At 47.8% G+C, this 14,686-nt stretch overlaps 1 protein-coding gene across 1 annotated transcript in view; it reads right to left on the reverse strand.

Annotated features, from left to right (window-relative positions):
• Positions 1–891: 891 nt before the first annotated feature.
• The window catches only part of DGLUCY (D-glutamate cyclase), a 46,469-nt gene continuing 32,674 nt past the window's right edge, over positions 892–14,686 (reverse strand). The window contains 2 exon segments of the mRNA XM_060001261.1: positions 892–1,041; positions 7,868–8,019. Coding sequence (XP_059857244.1) covers positions 892–1,041; positions 7,868–8,019 — 302 coding nt within the window.

The following is a 14,686-nucleotide window of genomic DNA, read 5'->3' on the forward strand; positions in this document are numbered from 1 at the left end:
TCAGTACGTGAATGTAACGGGACGTGGTCAGGGATTCTGCTTCGGATTTCGTTGGGGAACGTACAGTGGGAAGTTGTGAAGGAGATAAGGGCAAACCGATGAGTTGTCCAAGAGGACTCTGTGAGTGATCTAAGCCCTGGAAGGTCCTGACCCACCCCCGGGCTCCGGGAATGTGGCTGCCCTTTTATGCAAGGAGGGCAGAGTCTGGCTCTGGAGTGGGGGGTGAGCAGATGGGAAGGAGGTGGGAGAGGTGTCAGGCTCTGTGGCGGGGGATCAGGATGTAAGGGGGTAAGGGAGGGGGAGGGGCACAGGGGAAGTGATGGGTGGAGATAAATCTTTTGCCTAAATAAACAGGATGTTGTTTGTAAAAGAGAGCATTTCGCAGGTATAAATATTTTGTTGGTGGTGGTGATGAGTAAACCTTTAGTGAAGCCCCAGAACTTCGTAATATACACTACATATTTGTACATTTTGCTGTTTCTTAATTAGCCTGGGGGGTTATTCAGGACCCTCTGTGTCTGCCTGGAAGTTCATTGCTCACTGGCGTCCCCGTTAGTGATGGGTCAGAAGACTCTCAGAGCAGACTGCGTGGGTAACCTGAAGAAGCCAGGGTGAGGAGGTTGAAATCAATGCCTCCTGGCACTTAGGAATAAAAGCCAAAACTGGGGACCCCAGAGAAATGTTTTACTCGGTCCACATCACGTGCATTACCCACTGCCCCCAACCCCGACCCAGGAGGTGGGCACGCCTGACCCAGGCCAGTGTGGAGCACGTTGCTCACCCAGGGTCAGTGTTTATTTGCAAGGCTGTTGTAGAAGAAAGCCGGGGCCCTCAGGGAACTCCTCCCTAGATCCGTCTAGTACGCACCCCCCATGCCTGTAATTTGCATGGTCACCCTTGCGCCATGGTGACGTCTACCAGCTTCTGGATCATCTGGGCGTGAGTGCCATGGAAGGGCAGCCCGTCCACCTCCATGCCTAGGGTGCCCGAGACTCTGCTCCGGACTCCATGCTGCACCAGGATGCCCAACATTTTTTCTTCCTGGAAAGAAATGGGGCAGAGATAGAAGCAGTGGAGGGGGAGGAAAAAGAAAGAAATCCATACATTTATAAGTGGAAAAAGAACGTTTGACTTGACATAGTCTCTTTTTTAAAAATAAAATGTTTAAAAATACTAACGCCACTGGAAGACTCATAGTGAAAAGTAACAGTGTCCTACATCACACCTCATGGGCTCCCCAATCCACTCCCCGGAAGCTGCTACTTTGAACAGTTTGGGCTGTTTCTTCATGTAACTATATAGTATGTTTTTTATGGAAATCTGCATTTTCTTAACAGACGCTAAAGATTCACTTCTGCAGGGGCAGCTTGGCTACTTCCTGCCAACCTAGCCCTCCCCAGCTCTGCATTATCTGCCAATGGCCTTCGTGCCAGGAAGGCCCCTGTTCCTCCTGAGAGCTCCTCCTCGCTATCAGCCTCTGTTAGCCCTGCTTCAGTCACCTTCTAGACTTTACCCGGTGTGGTTGTGGGAGAATCTGGAGGGAGCAGAGCCACGGAGAAAATGCAACCCCATCCAGGGCCCAGCAGGCAGAGTGGTTTAGAATCAGACAGATCTGACTTGGGTCTTTCCTGGCAGGTGTGTTAAACCTCTCTGTGCCTCAGTGTCCCCATCTGTATAATGGGGAGGTGGATGATAATAACAATGCCTCCTTAGAAGGTTGTTGTGAGGATTAAATGAGAAAATGCTGGACTTCCCTGGTGGTCCAGTGGGTAAGGCTCCACGCTCCCAATGCAGAGGGCCTGGGTTCAATCCCAGAACTAGATCCTGCATGCATGCTGCAACTAAGAGTTCACATGCCACAACTAAGAAGTCCACATGCTGCAACTAAGAAGACTACACACCGCAACTAAGAGTCCGCATGACGCAACTAAAGATCCTGCATGCCGCAACTAAAGATCCCGCATGCCGCAACTAAGACACGGCGCGGCCAAAATTAATTAATTTTTTAAAAAAGAGAAAATGCAAGTAAAGCACCTAGCATGGTCCTTGGCACACAGTAGGTGCTCATGAAATGAGGTGGATTATTATTGGCAGGGCTGGGTCCCCTAGTCTTTAGCCCAGAGCTTTCTTCCTTTGACTTGTTGATTTTTTTAAAAAAGTGATCTGATTTGCTTTCTTCCATCTCCCTCCAAAAACAAGGTGCCAAAGAAACACTTGTCTAAGCCACTAACGTGTCTGTCCCTTGTTGAGCAGTTCAGGTCCCCCTGAGGAAGGTGGGTCTTAGGTGAAGACACAGGAGAGAAGATGGTGCCCGAGGGGCAGAAGTCAAGGACAACTTCCTTCTTCTCTACAGACAAAGGAAGGGGACAAAAGGATCTAGAGCAGGTGGATCATGACAGACCAGAGGAAGGTTCTCATCTTCCTGCTCAGGCATTTGCTCATTCATTCCATCACGCATCAAAGTTTTATTGAGCACCTGCTTTGTGCCAGGACCTGAACCAGGGATACAGTGGTGAATGTGATGTGGTCCCTGCCCCCCACACTCCCGGGGGCGTCACATTCTAGACGACTGATCAGGCAGGCACAGTCCATGGGGATCACGGCACAGAGCAGGGGCCCCCAACCCCATTTATTGAAGTGGCTCAAGAAGGACTTTCTGGAGGAGGGGCAACTAGGACCACAGGTGACAAGAGCAGGAGCGAACCGAGCCAGGGGCTGTGGGGAGCACTCACTGAAAACTTTTCAGAACAAGGGAGAAAGTGTTGGCAAATATCACCTAGGACTTGTCTCTACTCACACCTGGCCTGAGAACCTGCATTTCCACTCTTCCCCAGGGCCCAAGATAGGAGGGAGGCCCGGAGCATTTCCAGGCAAGCCCTTTGTCCAAGAGCCCCTTCCCAGGGGTACCCAGCCCAGAATGGCATCTTCCGTCAATTGTCTGGACTTTATTCTCCCATTTCTCTTCTCCATTGGGACATATCCTCTCTTTATGGGGCAAGGCTCCTGGGACCACAGGGCCATTTCCCCCTAGCACACTGCCTGCCCCCACCATTCACATCCTCCTGGGTCCCAGTAGAGCCCTGGGGGTCCTCAGGGTGCACGAGATCAGTCAACAGCTTAGGAACTGGCTGGCACTCAGCCTCCATGAGCCACAGGGAGCAGCTGGGCCAACAGTGATTGCCGGCAAATTCCCAGGAACCCCTAAACGACCAGACCATCTTCAAGGAGGCCCCACCAAGAGGAGGTGGTGGGGCGGGGAGGAGAGCTGACCAGGGAGTGGCTGGAGACACAGGGCCTGGGGGCTGCCACACCAGTCCAGGCTGAGACGGTGGGGCCGGAGGAGAGGGACAGAGGACTGAATTGGGCAGAGGGGGCGGGGCCTGGGGCCTAGTTCACTGTGGATGTGGAAAGAGGCCCCGGGATGAGTTCTGGATGTCAAGGCTGAGTGTGTGGGTGTCACTATTGATTCATGCTTGGAGCATAACGGGCTGATTTTCAGGCGATGCTGCTGTTCAGAGTGGGGTGGGAGAAAGGGCCTCCTGGGAAGTTGGAACTGCTCTGCATTGTGACCTTGGTGGTGGCTGCATGGATGTGTACGTGTGTAAAACTTCACCCACTGTACACTGAAGCTTATGTGCTTTACTCTGTTAGTTGTACCTCAATTTAAAAAGTATAAAGAAAATGGAGTGGGGTGAAAGTGCTGGAAGAGAATGGTAGCCAGGATGAGGCCAGAAGTCATGTTCCTGCCTCTCTGTATCATCCATCCTACCATTATCCATTGATCTATCATATCATTCATCCAGCCAGCCAGCCAGCCTACCAGCAGTCCGTCCATCCATCCATCCATCCATCCATCCATCCATCCATCCATCCTTAGTCCCTCCTGTAAGGTGTCATCAATCAGCTCTTGGCTCCTGATAAGCTCTAGGAAATGTCCTCCAACAATTTGTTTTGCCCTCAAGTAAAACCCCTGGGACACAGTCAAGGGCCAGAGTGGGCAGGGCGTGCCCTGGATGGTGGTGGCCACCTTCCCTGGGCTCCTCAACATGGTGCCCGCTCCTGCTACAGTCATGATCACATCCACAGAATATGGAAGGCCCTTCTTATAAGCAACACACAGAACAGGGTTGAGGGACATTCCTCCGCTCCTAACCAGCCAAACTTCACCAAAACTCAGGCCACAGTTCTGTCCGGCATCTCTTGATGACCCAGGGGTTTCCATGGAGTGACCCACTGAACTCCAGTAGGACGACTCTAGTTATCCCCTGCACAACGCGCTGCTTCATGTCTCTGCACCTTCACTTCTGTGAGTCCTGCTGTCTGGAAGGTCCTTCCCACGCTTTCTCACCTGGCTCCTTATATCCTACTCACCCTCCAAGACCTAGTTCAGTGCCACCTCTTCCAGGCAGCCTTCCTTGAGCTCTCTGAACGAGCCAAGCACCTGTTCTCTGTGTCCCCACAAGCAGTGTTCACAGTTCTTTCCCAGCTCCTGAAATGAGCCCCTCCCCGCCCCCATGGACCCTGGGTTCTTTACCCCTCATTATCTCCCAGAACAAGCCTGGGCCTGGCCCAGAGGAGGGGCTATACAAAAATGTGTTTGTAATTTTGGTTTAATGATGTTCCCTTTTATTTTCTTTATAAGGGTGGTACATTATTAATATATTTGTGAAGACTGGGTGGAAATGTGGAAGGAGAATTTCCATCCCCAGAGGGTAAGTGTGGGGCTGCGTGAACTTGTTTGGCTGGGTTCAGTCTTTTGTGTCTGCATGAATCAGGAATCATGTGTGAGGCGGGCCTCTGAGTGTTTTTTTTCCAATTCAGATCCAGGAAGTGTAAAGAAAGCATAGAAGGCTCTCTGGGCCCCTTTAGGGCAGACCATTTCCCCTGAAAATGTCACTTTAGCTGCGCGACTCCTCCTTTTCCCTCCTCTCCTGCACCCTGGCATTGCCGGAAACTAGGAAACTACTGAGCCACATCAGGAAGAGCTCAGAGTATGGAGTCAGAGAGCCTAGACTCAGCTCTGCCTCTTAGTTGTGTGGCTTTGGGCAAGCCACCTTCCCTCTCAGAGCCTCAGCCCCCTCCTCTGTAAAGTGGGGATAACAAACCAATCCGGGGAGGTGTTGGAGAGAAATGGGGGCGGGTGCAGGAGGGAGACAGACACAGAGGCAGGAAGAAAAAGGGAGCAGAAAGGGTGCAAGACAATGTAAAAGAAGGACAGGAAGGAGGCAGGGAGGGGCTCTGGATGCAGAGGCTTCGCACAAGTGAGGGGCCCCAGGACCTCAGCTGCTGGCTGGCTGGGGGACCTGCAAGCAGCCCCACCTCAGCTGCTGTCTCCAGGCTCAACGCTCAGGAACCTTCCTGTCTCCTGGATCGCCTTCCCATCTCCCCACACCAGCCTCTGCCACAACGCTGGGAACCCACCCTCTAGTCCAGGGTCTCAAATGTGGTCCCCGCAGCAGCAGCAGCAATATTGCCTGAGAACTTGTCAGAGGTGCAGATTCTCTAACCCGTCTCAGACCTACCGAATCAGGAGCCCTGGGGTGGGCCCCACTGTGCGCTTTAAGATGCCCCTGAGGTGATTCCTGCTGTGTGAAAGGTCCCTTAGATGCCTCTAAACTTGGAAGAATCACTGCTTTAATAAGCACGGCATTCATTCATTCATTCATTCATACACTCATTCATTCAACAAGGATTTACCAAGCACTGGGTTTCCCTGCACTAGTTGCTGGGAAGGCAGATACGAAAGACCTGGTCCCTGATTTCCAGAGGGTTTTCTTTGTTTTGTTTTTTCCTCATTTAGCAAATCTATTTGGGGGGAATAAGACTGGGGCAGCCTTAAGTTGCATGAGACTGTTTGGACTGTCTGGGAGTGGCCTTGTGGTCAGCCTGACGGAACTCGAGAAACTTCTCCCCCGACCCTGACCCGCTCCCTGTGTCCGAGAGCTCCCTCCTCGCAGGCTTGGGCAGTAGCTCTGAGGAGAACAAGCTCTTCCTCACGTTGAACCAGAACCTCTGTCTTCTGGCCTGCTTGTGTCTCTCACGCGGCCGAGGAGGGTATCTGTGCCCCTCCCCCAGGAAGCTGTTGCGATCTCAGGCCCCCCCAAATCCTCTCTCCAGCAGGCCAGACACCCCAGCTCCCTCGGCTGTTCTCCAGGTGTCCCCAGCCCTCCCCCCTCCTGCCTGCCTGCCCTCAGGCGAAGCTGTCCGCTCACAGGTGAAGTCACCTGTGACCTGGGATTTAGATGTAAAGTCTGGGCTTTGGCCCCAATTTCCCGTGATCCAGTTACTCTGGAGAATTCCCCCAGAAGGTGCCTGGTAGAGACTGACATGCCACCAGCTTCTCTCCGGGGTGGGCGGGTCCCAGCTCTGCGAGGGGCACCCGCTGGGGAGGGGGCTTGAGGCTGGAATCGGTGCCAGGAGAGCCGTGGGAACTGAGGCCTGAGGTAGGAACAGCCGAGTCTCCAGCGGCCCATCTCGCTGCCCAGGGTCCAGGACCGGGAGCAGAATGCTGGAACCACTTAGAGGACTGGCTGGCCTTCTCTCTTTTTGTTTTCCCTGCACGTATATGTGAGTTCACGTAAGTCAGCCATGTATGTGCACGTGTGTGTGTGCGTGTGTACGTGTCCGTGTGTGTCCTGCCTCTGCGCTGGTCTACGGGGAACGCCTGGAACTGCACACAGCCCTTCACAGTTGGCTCTGCAGTCAGAGGAGCTCACTCAAAAGCCACCCAGTGGGACCCCGGTTCCTCGCTCAAAGCCCTCGCGTGGCTCCCTATTACTTCTCGGGTAGAAGCCTCAGTCAGGAGTCGGGTTTGCTTTGATCCGGCTCATGTGACCTCCCTCTGCCAGGGGTTCTTAATGGCCCCAGACTACTTGGAGACTCTGATGAAACCAGGGCTTCTTGCCCAGGAAAATCCACGTATGAAACAATTTTGCAAACTGTTTCGGAGGACTTGCGGGCCCCCTCTTTGGGGACGCTGGGGTCAGAAGCCCTCCTCTGCTCCTATCACACCCTGGCTTGCTGCTGCCAACCTCAAGAGCAGTCTCCCCAAACCAGCACTGAGCTGGTCCCCATCTCCCAGCTTCTGTTCCCTCCGGTCTTCCTGCCCAGATGCCTCCCCTTCCACTGGCTTTATCCCTCCTAGCCTTCAGCCCACAGGGTCCTCTTGCCACCCTGGGCCCTCACACCTTAGCACCGTGTAGGATGGCTGACGGTGCCAGCGGGGGTGTCAGTGCCCTTGCCGGGTTGTAAACTCCTTGGAGGGAGATGCTAAGGACACCTCCAGCTACCGCTATGAAGCGCCTACCATGGCTCAGGTATTCCGTCCTTCCCAGAATGCTGACTGCCCCTCTTTCACAGAGGAAGAAAATGAGGTTCAGAGAGGCTAAGCAACCTGCCTACAGTCAAATTAGAAGGAAAATGGTCATTTATATGAGATCTTTCATAGTGATTTAGGGTCACTAGTAGGTCAAAGTCCAGTCCAGTGGTTGCCTGATGGGAGACTTTTGTTTTGTTTGTTTTTTTTTTGCGGTACGCGGGCCTCTCACTGTTGTGGCCTCTCCCGTTGCGGAGCACAGGCTCCGGACGCGCAGGCTCAGCGGCCATGGCTCACGGGCCCAGCCGCTCCGCGGCATGTGGGATCTTCCCGGACCGGGGCACGAACCCGTGTCCCCTGCATCGGCAGGCGGACTCTCAACCACTGCGCCACCAGGGAAGCCTGAGACCTTTGTTTTAAGGCAGGCTCTGCCTCTGGCTTCTGATGGGCAGCAGTGGTGCTGGCCCCTGGCTTATGGATTGAAATACCATGTCTACTCCTCATCCGGGGAAAAGGTTGCATCCGTGAGAGTTGCCTGCTGGGCTATGTTACCTTAGTGATGGATGGGAGGGCCTGAGTCCAGTTCTGTTCTCCAGGTGCTCTGAAGGGCCCAACTGCCTTCCTCAGATAACGTCTGTGGACCTCACATGAGTTCAGGATGTACAGAGCACAGGCCAAGGCATAACCTCCCCAGTTAGAAACGCCTGGAACAAATAAAAAAAGATTCCATCATAGGATCGCAAAAGTCATGTCGTTTGCCTGGGAGGAAGAAATTTTCCTCTACTCTTCTAGGTTCTTCTGGCTGGTCTAACAATTAAATTGACATGAGACAGATTAACAGGAGAAAGTCAAACAAAAGTTTAATAACACGTATACACAGGAGAAACCCAGGAGAACAGAGAAACTCACCAAAATGGCTGAAGCCCTCACCTTAAATACCATCTTCAGCTAAAGAAAAAAGGATTTTAGGGGCATTGGTTTGGGACCAAACCAGTAATCAAAGACCTAATAAAAACAACATAGGAAATTATTTTGATAAAACATAAAATCCTTTCTTTATAGGCAGACTAATCAAAGGTAAAGAAAAACATTTTATAAATTATCAAGAGCAGACTTTTGTCTTCTTAACACAGAGAAAACAAGATTCTAATTTTGTATCAGCTTACTTTTAATATTAAAATTCATTCACTCAATTGAATGTATTCTAATCTTTGCCAGTCCTGACCACACACAAAACTCTTTTCTCAGAGTTCCTTTTCCATAAACCTACAAATCCTTTTTTTTTTCACATTCAAACTTTGTCCTATGCTTTTCCTCTTTTTTTAACTTTTTTTTTTTTTTTTTTTTTTGTGGTGCACAGGCCTCTCACTGTTGTGGCCTCTCCCGTTGCGGAACACAGGCTCCGGACGCACAGGCTCAGCGGCCATGGCTCACGGGCCCAGGCGCTCCACGGCATGTGGGATCTTCCTGGACCGGGGCACGAACCCGTGTCCCCTGCATCGGCAGGCGGACTGTCAACCACTGCGCCACCAGGGAAGCCCTTTTTTAACTTTTTACTTTATTTTCCCTTAACAAAATACATTCCCGTTCCCTATACCTTTTAAACATTTTCCTTACATATGAAGATGTTTTCCTTATTTATTTTAGTAGTTTTATGGTATATTAATTAGAATTCTTAACCCTTAGAAAACAATGTCTAGTGAAAACTAAGAAGTAAGCAATTGTGAACTGTTTGTTATACCAGTATTTTTTAAAGACATTTCATAATGTGTAATGTATAATAGACCCAAACATCTTTAGGTGTTTTTTTTGTAATAAGAAGACAAAAGTAGGTAAACTTAGACTTGTTTAGTAATTAATATTTCAGTATTTTATCTTATTTGGAAATGATCTAGACATTCAATGAATTCCCATCATTTAACTTTCCTTAGAAAAACTCTAAAGTTTTAAATTACCAAAAGATTTTCAAAGTTATTTTTAAGTCTTACCCCATTTATATCAATATTTATCTAAATAATTTGTTACCAACAATTATGTTTAGAGTACTCATGAAAACTTCATGAGACATTAAAGTCAACTATCATCCCAAGCCATTATTCTTGCCGATAAACTTCGTAACAGACATAACGTGAACTTATTTGATTAGTAAACCCAGGTAGAATAAAAGTTTTACATTTGCTGATAACTCTAAAGACATGCCTATTTTAATTAAAGCAGTAACTTTAAATTGCTTTTATTTACTAAAGGTTAATCTTAGATCATGTGAACTCGAAAAATATTTGGGTTAGTCTGTTATATTTAGAAATATTTAATTCAAAAGTGCTTACTTTTAAGCCAATTAGAGTTCTTCTACAAGTTACTTTTGGCAATACCATCAGAAGGTAGAAAAATACCCTATCTAGAACATGCATGCATAGATATACAGACAGACACAACCAGAGACCTCATAGCTTTCATTTTAAGACTTTAGTCATGAATCAGGTATAACAATATAAAACTCACTAGTTCATAAACATCAGTTGCAGTAAGTTAAGTTTATCCACTCAGATGGCAAAGGCTTTTTACTATACGTGGAAAAGACGTTTAAGATTTGTATTTGTCCTTGACAAATAATATTAATTAAAGAAGCTGTGAATTAGATTTTGGGTGAGGGAGCACTTCCAGCAGTTAGTAATTTGTTTTTTTTTTTGGCTGCGTTGGGTCTTCGTTGCTACGCTCGGGCTTTCTCTAGTAGAGGCGAGCGGGCTTTCTCTAGTTGAGGCAAGCAGAGGCTACTCTTCGTTGTGGTGCACAGGCTTCTCATTGTGGTGGTTTCTCTTGTTGTGGAGCATGGGCCCTACAGCACGCGGGCTTCAGTAGTTCTGGTGCAGGGGCTCAGTAGTTGTGGCTCACGTGCTCAGTAGTTTTGGAGCACAGGCTTATTTGCTCCGCGGCATGTGGGATCTTCCTGGACCAGGGCTCGAACCCGTGTCCCCTGCACTGGCATGCAGATTCTTAACCACTGTGCCACCAGGGAAGTCCAGTTAGTACTTTTGAAAAGGTCTTTTCCCCTTTTTTTCCCCCCAGGTTCTACTGATTGATTCCCCAGGCTCAGTCTCAGGTGACTGTGGGCTGTGCTTACATTTCTGATTTTGTAGAGATTTACAAGACAAAGACAGTCGCTTTCAATTCCACAAAGAACTGGGCTACTGCCTAAATGATATCAAAAGGCTGATCTGCTCATCCAACTATATTTTCTTTAATTTGCTTCTTTATATCAGGGAGAAGATTTCCAATTAAAATGGAAATCAAAAGATTTCTATGTTTTAGAACTTCAGAGATCAATGCATCATGCCTTCAAAAAGTCTGCACAAGGTATTCAGTCAAGGCCCTCTTTATGAGTGCTCAAGTCAACCCCAGACCAATTCACCCGAGGGGCAAAAAGCCTCCACCATTGCTCCTATCAGGCCCCAGTATCAGCCCCCAGTTTTCATCTCACATTGTGTGGGCCCAGGCAACCCTACTGACTCTCATTAGCATGTCTAATTAACATTGCCCAAAGGGTGTATTTATGTGCCCTGTTTTACAATACCAAGCAGTGGAAACATTCCCCAGGGAGAGGCAATGTCTACCCCGACAATACAATCAGGCAAAAGAGACATAACCACCTTTACATAAAGCCCATTCAAACACTGCAATTTTCTTACAAGCTTTCACCTCAATTTCATCAACTCTTATACCTTTGACCATAGCCTCCATTAGGACCCCATCAATAAGTCTCAGTCTTACAATACTGGGTCGGAGAAGTGTTCCTGGCCATAACATCCATTACCATAAAGCATTCCAGCAACGTTGTTTAACCTCTTCATATAACACCCACTCAAACATTCCGACTGTTATAATCTTATCAACTCTTGCACTTTTTACTTTTCTCAATCTTGTTGTAGCCCAAGTCAGGGTTCCACTAATGGGTTTTGGTACCACAGCTTGTGAGGTTCTGGCATCAAGGAGTTCCAGAAACTTCCCTCCATCCCTCTGCCATCTCCCCACTCTTGTGTAAAAGGCTTTGGGTCTGCAGTGAGGGGTTGAGCTAAGGGACCCAGGCCCTTTTGTCAATCTTGAACTCAATTAATCGACCTAATTCTTGCCCCAAGTGATTGTTGGTTAGGTTTCACATTGTAATTTTTGCCTTCCAGTTTAAAAAATTTCTCCAAACTGAAGTAAGTAGAGAGGACTTGTTTGGGGCCCTTTAATGTTTTGGGGATCAAAGAACGTCCCTTTGGCCCACCTCATCTTAGATAGTGCTGTATTAGAAACCTTTATTTTAATCCCATCAATGTCCATTTTACTTATCCCATTTCTTAATAGCCATCTGAAGATTTCCATCCTGCTGGGACAAGTCCTGTGTCTTCTCTTTCTGATTCCTCTTCATTCTGCAACTTTCAATATTTGCTTTATTTACCTTCTTAATAACCCTTTAACACTTTCTACCTTTGGGGAAGAGCACCTTGACTTTCCCCTTGGTTTCTTCCCATTCTCTTGTTAATTCACTGAATGCTTTTATTAGCATCTGTAAGACCCATGAGGAGAGGCTGAGACACCAGATTTGATAAGCTTTCCCAAATCTTTTTGTTTTGTTTTGTTTTTTAATTAAGGGAGTTCTTAGGGTTAGCCATTATATTTTTTTGTTTCCACCTTTTAATTTGGTCTTTCCACAGGTGCCAATAAAACAGCTGTTTACAATGAGAGTTCTCTAAAAAATTTACCAGTTTAGAAGTTTTTCCAATTCAAAGGATCCATCATCTGCTATTGACGAATAGTGTCTTAATAGCAACACAAACCAATAAGTCTTTTTATGCCTTAACCGTGGATGAAAGAGGCATCCCACAAGCATGTAAAGGACACAGCCCTAACGAGATCCAGAAATTTCACTCCCCAAAATAGTCTAAGAAAGTGGAGACAAAGGTTGAACAACAAAGGCCCCTTACGGACTGGACCCTTTATGACAAACTCCCCTGAGAGCTGGCATGGCCACACAAAGAGACGCCAGTCAGAAGCCTGGGTTGTTACCTGGGCTTCTGACCAGTTGGCTACAGCTGCTTGGAATCCCAGTCTATCTGACTGCAAAATGCATACCAGTATGTGTACCCTTCTGATGGCAGAGACCAGAGAGAGTTTTCTCACTGGTCAGCAAACCGAGCTCTTCAGGATGTATAGTAAGATGGAAGGAAAAAACTCATCCAGTTTTTTTTTTTTTTTCTTATGAGACTAGCAAACTCACCAGTGTGCGGGGCCAGCCTGGACAACAAGCTTAATGGACCTATGCCTGCGTCCTACCCTATGGAATTTCCTTCTTATGACAAACAACACAATAGAGAGATAAAGAAAAGCAATAACCATCTTTGGGAGGAAAAGGATCAACAAATCAAGCGTACTCTGCCAGTTTTCAAAACAAGAGTCTCTGGGTCCAAGGAACTAGGCTCCATAAATATTCCTCCTGTTAATCTAACTTTAGAAAAGCAGTAAAGGGCTCTTACCACTCGCTTCCAATAGACGCTGCAAGCAGAGATGGGGAGACTGACTGACAGGCAAGAACTCTTACCGTCTGTGGCTTCTGTCAGTTGTCCCAGGATCTCTTAGCCGCAGCAGCTTCAGGGAGAGTAGTATCCAGCCAGTAAAGGGAAATCCTGTTGATTGTGCCAACTGTCGGGGAGAAAGGAATTTTCCTCCATCTTTCTAGGTTCCTCTGGCTGGTATAAGAATTAAATTGACATGAGTAAGATAAACAGGAGAAAATAAAACAGGAGTTTAATAACATGTATACACGGGAGAGGCCCAGGAGAACCGAAAAATTCACCCAAATGGCCGAAGCCCTCATCTTAAATACCATCCTCAGCTAAAGACAAAAGAGGATGTTGGGGGTACAGGTTTGGGACTTCAAAGGGGAGGAAGGCAATGCACATGGAGATGGAAAAGCAAATGTTTGGCAAATAAATGTTTGCTGGGTCATGTAGAGACAACAGGACACAGGGTGGACTTTGATCTCTAGGCCATGCTGAGTTTCCCCCACTACACCTAGCCCGTATTCTCTGCAGATACCTCTGCTTATAGCTCTATTCTGGGAACAGGCCCTTTAACTAAATTCTTTATGCAGCTAAGGGGGAGCTAAAAAGAAAAACTTCCTGAGTCTTCCGTTTCTTAAAAATCATCATCCTCTATACACCTGAAACTAACACAACATTGTAAATCAAATATACTCCAATAAAAATTTTTAAAGATCATCCTAAATTAATCCTCATGCCAAGGAGACAGATTTCTTTTTTTTTTTTAATAGATTTATTTATTTATTTATTTTTGGCTGCATTGGCTCTTCGTTGCTGTGCGCGGGCTTCCTCTAGTTGCGGTGAGCGGGGGCTACTCTGTTGCGGTGCGCGGGCTTCTCATTGTGGTGGCTTCTCTTTGTTACTGAGCACGGGGTCTAGGTGTGTGGGCTTCAGTAGTTGTGGTTCATGGGCTCTAGAGCACAGGCTCAGTAGTTGTGGCGCACGGTCTTAGTTGCTCCGTGGCATGTGGGATCTTCCCGGACCAGGGCTCAAACCCGTGTCCCCTGCACTGGCAGGCGGATTCTTAACCACTGCGCCACCAGGGAAGCCCCAAGGAGACAGATTTTGGGGTCACAAATTTTGCTCCCCAACAGGTTCATCACCCTGCCTCTAAGCAGCAGAACTCCAAGAATGGTCCCAAGACCAGTGGCAGTAGTACCTGGGAACTTGTTAGAAACACAAATTCTAGGGCCCCAGCCTAGACTGACTTAATCGAAACTCAGCAAGGGAATAGGGGAGCAAACTGAGTTTTAATAAGCTCTCCAAGTGATTCTGATTCAAGTTAAAGTTTGAGAACCATTGCCCTAAACCATCTGGGTTAGGCACTGTTAGTGACCAGAAGAGAAGAACATTCAAGCTCTAACCCTAGGAAGCCATTCCAGAACTCTCCCTTATGGCTAACCTGAATCCCTCACGCTGCATGGAAGCCCACCATCAGAGCGGTTAGGTAACAGCTCCATCATGCTGTGTTGCATCACTTCTTCTTGTGCTTAAAGATCACTCCTAGGTCAGTCAGAAGCCAAAAGTGGGTTTGTACTGAGTATAAGAATTAGAAGCCAACAGGCAAAATGAAAAAATGCTGATTGTGCTGTGATGAGATGACAGTATTTTTGTCCTCCGTCACCCTTCACTACCGCCTTCTGAGAATGTCTATAGTATTGTTATGTCATCTTTTCAATTAAAAAAGTGAAAGGTATGCTGTATTCAAGCATGGCTAGATCATGGGATACGTAGTGGAGATCAGGGAGATGAGGCTGAGAGGGTCCCCAAGACCAGGAAAAGGGATTAG

This window comes from Delphinus delphis, chromosome 2, assembly GCF_949987515.2.
Source record: "Delphinus delphis chromosome 2, mDelDel1.2, whole genome shotgun sequence".
In the NCBI taxonomy this organism is placed as follows: Eukaryota; Metazoa; Chordata; class Mammalia; order Artiodactyla; family Delphinidae; genus Delphinus; species Delphinus delphis.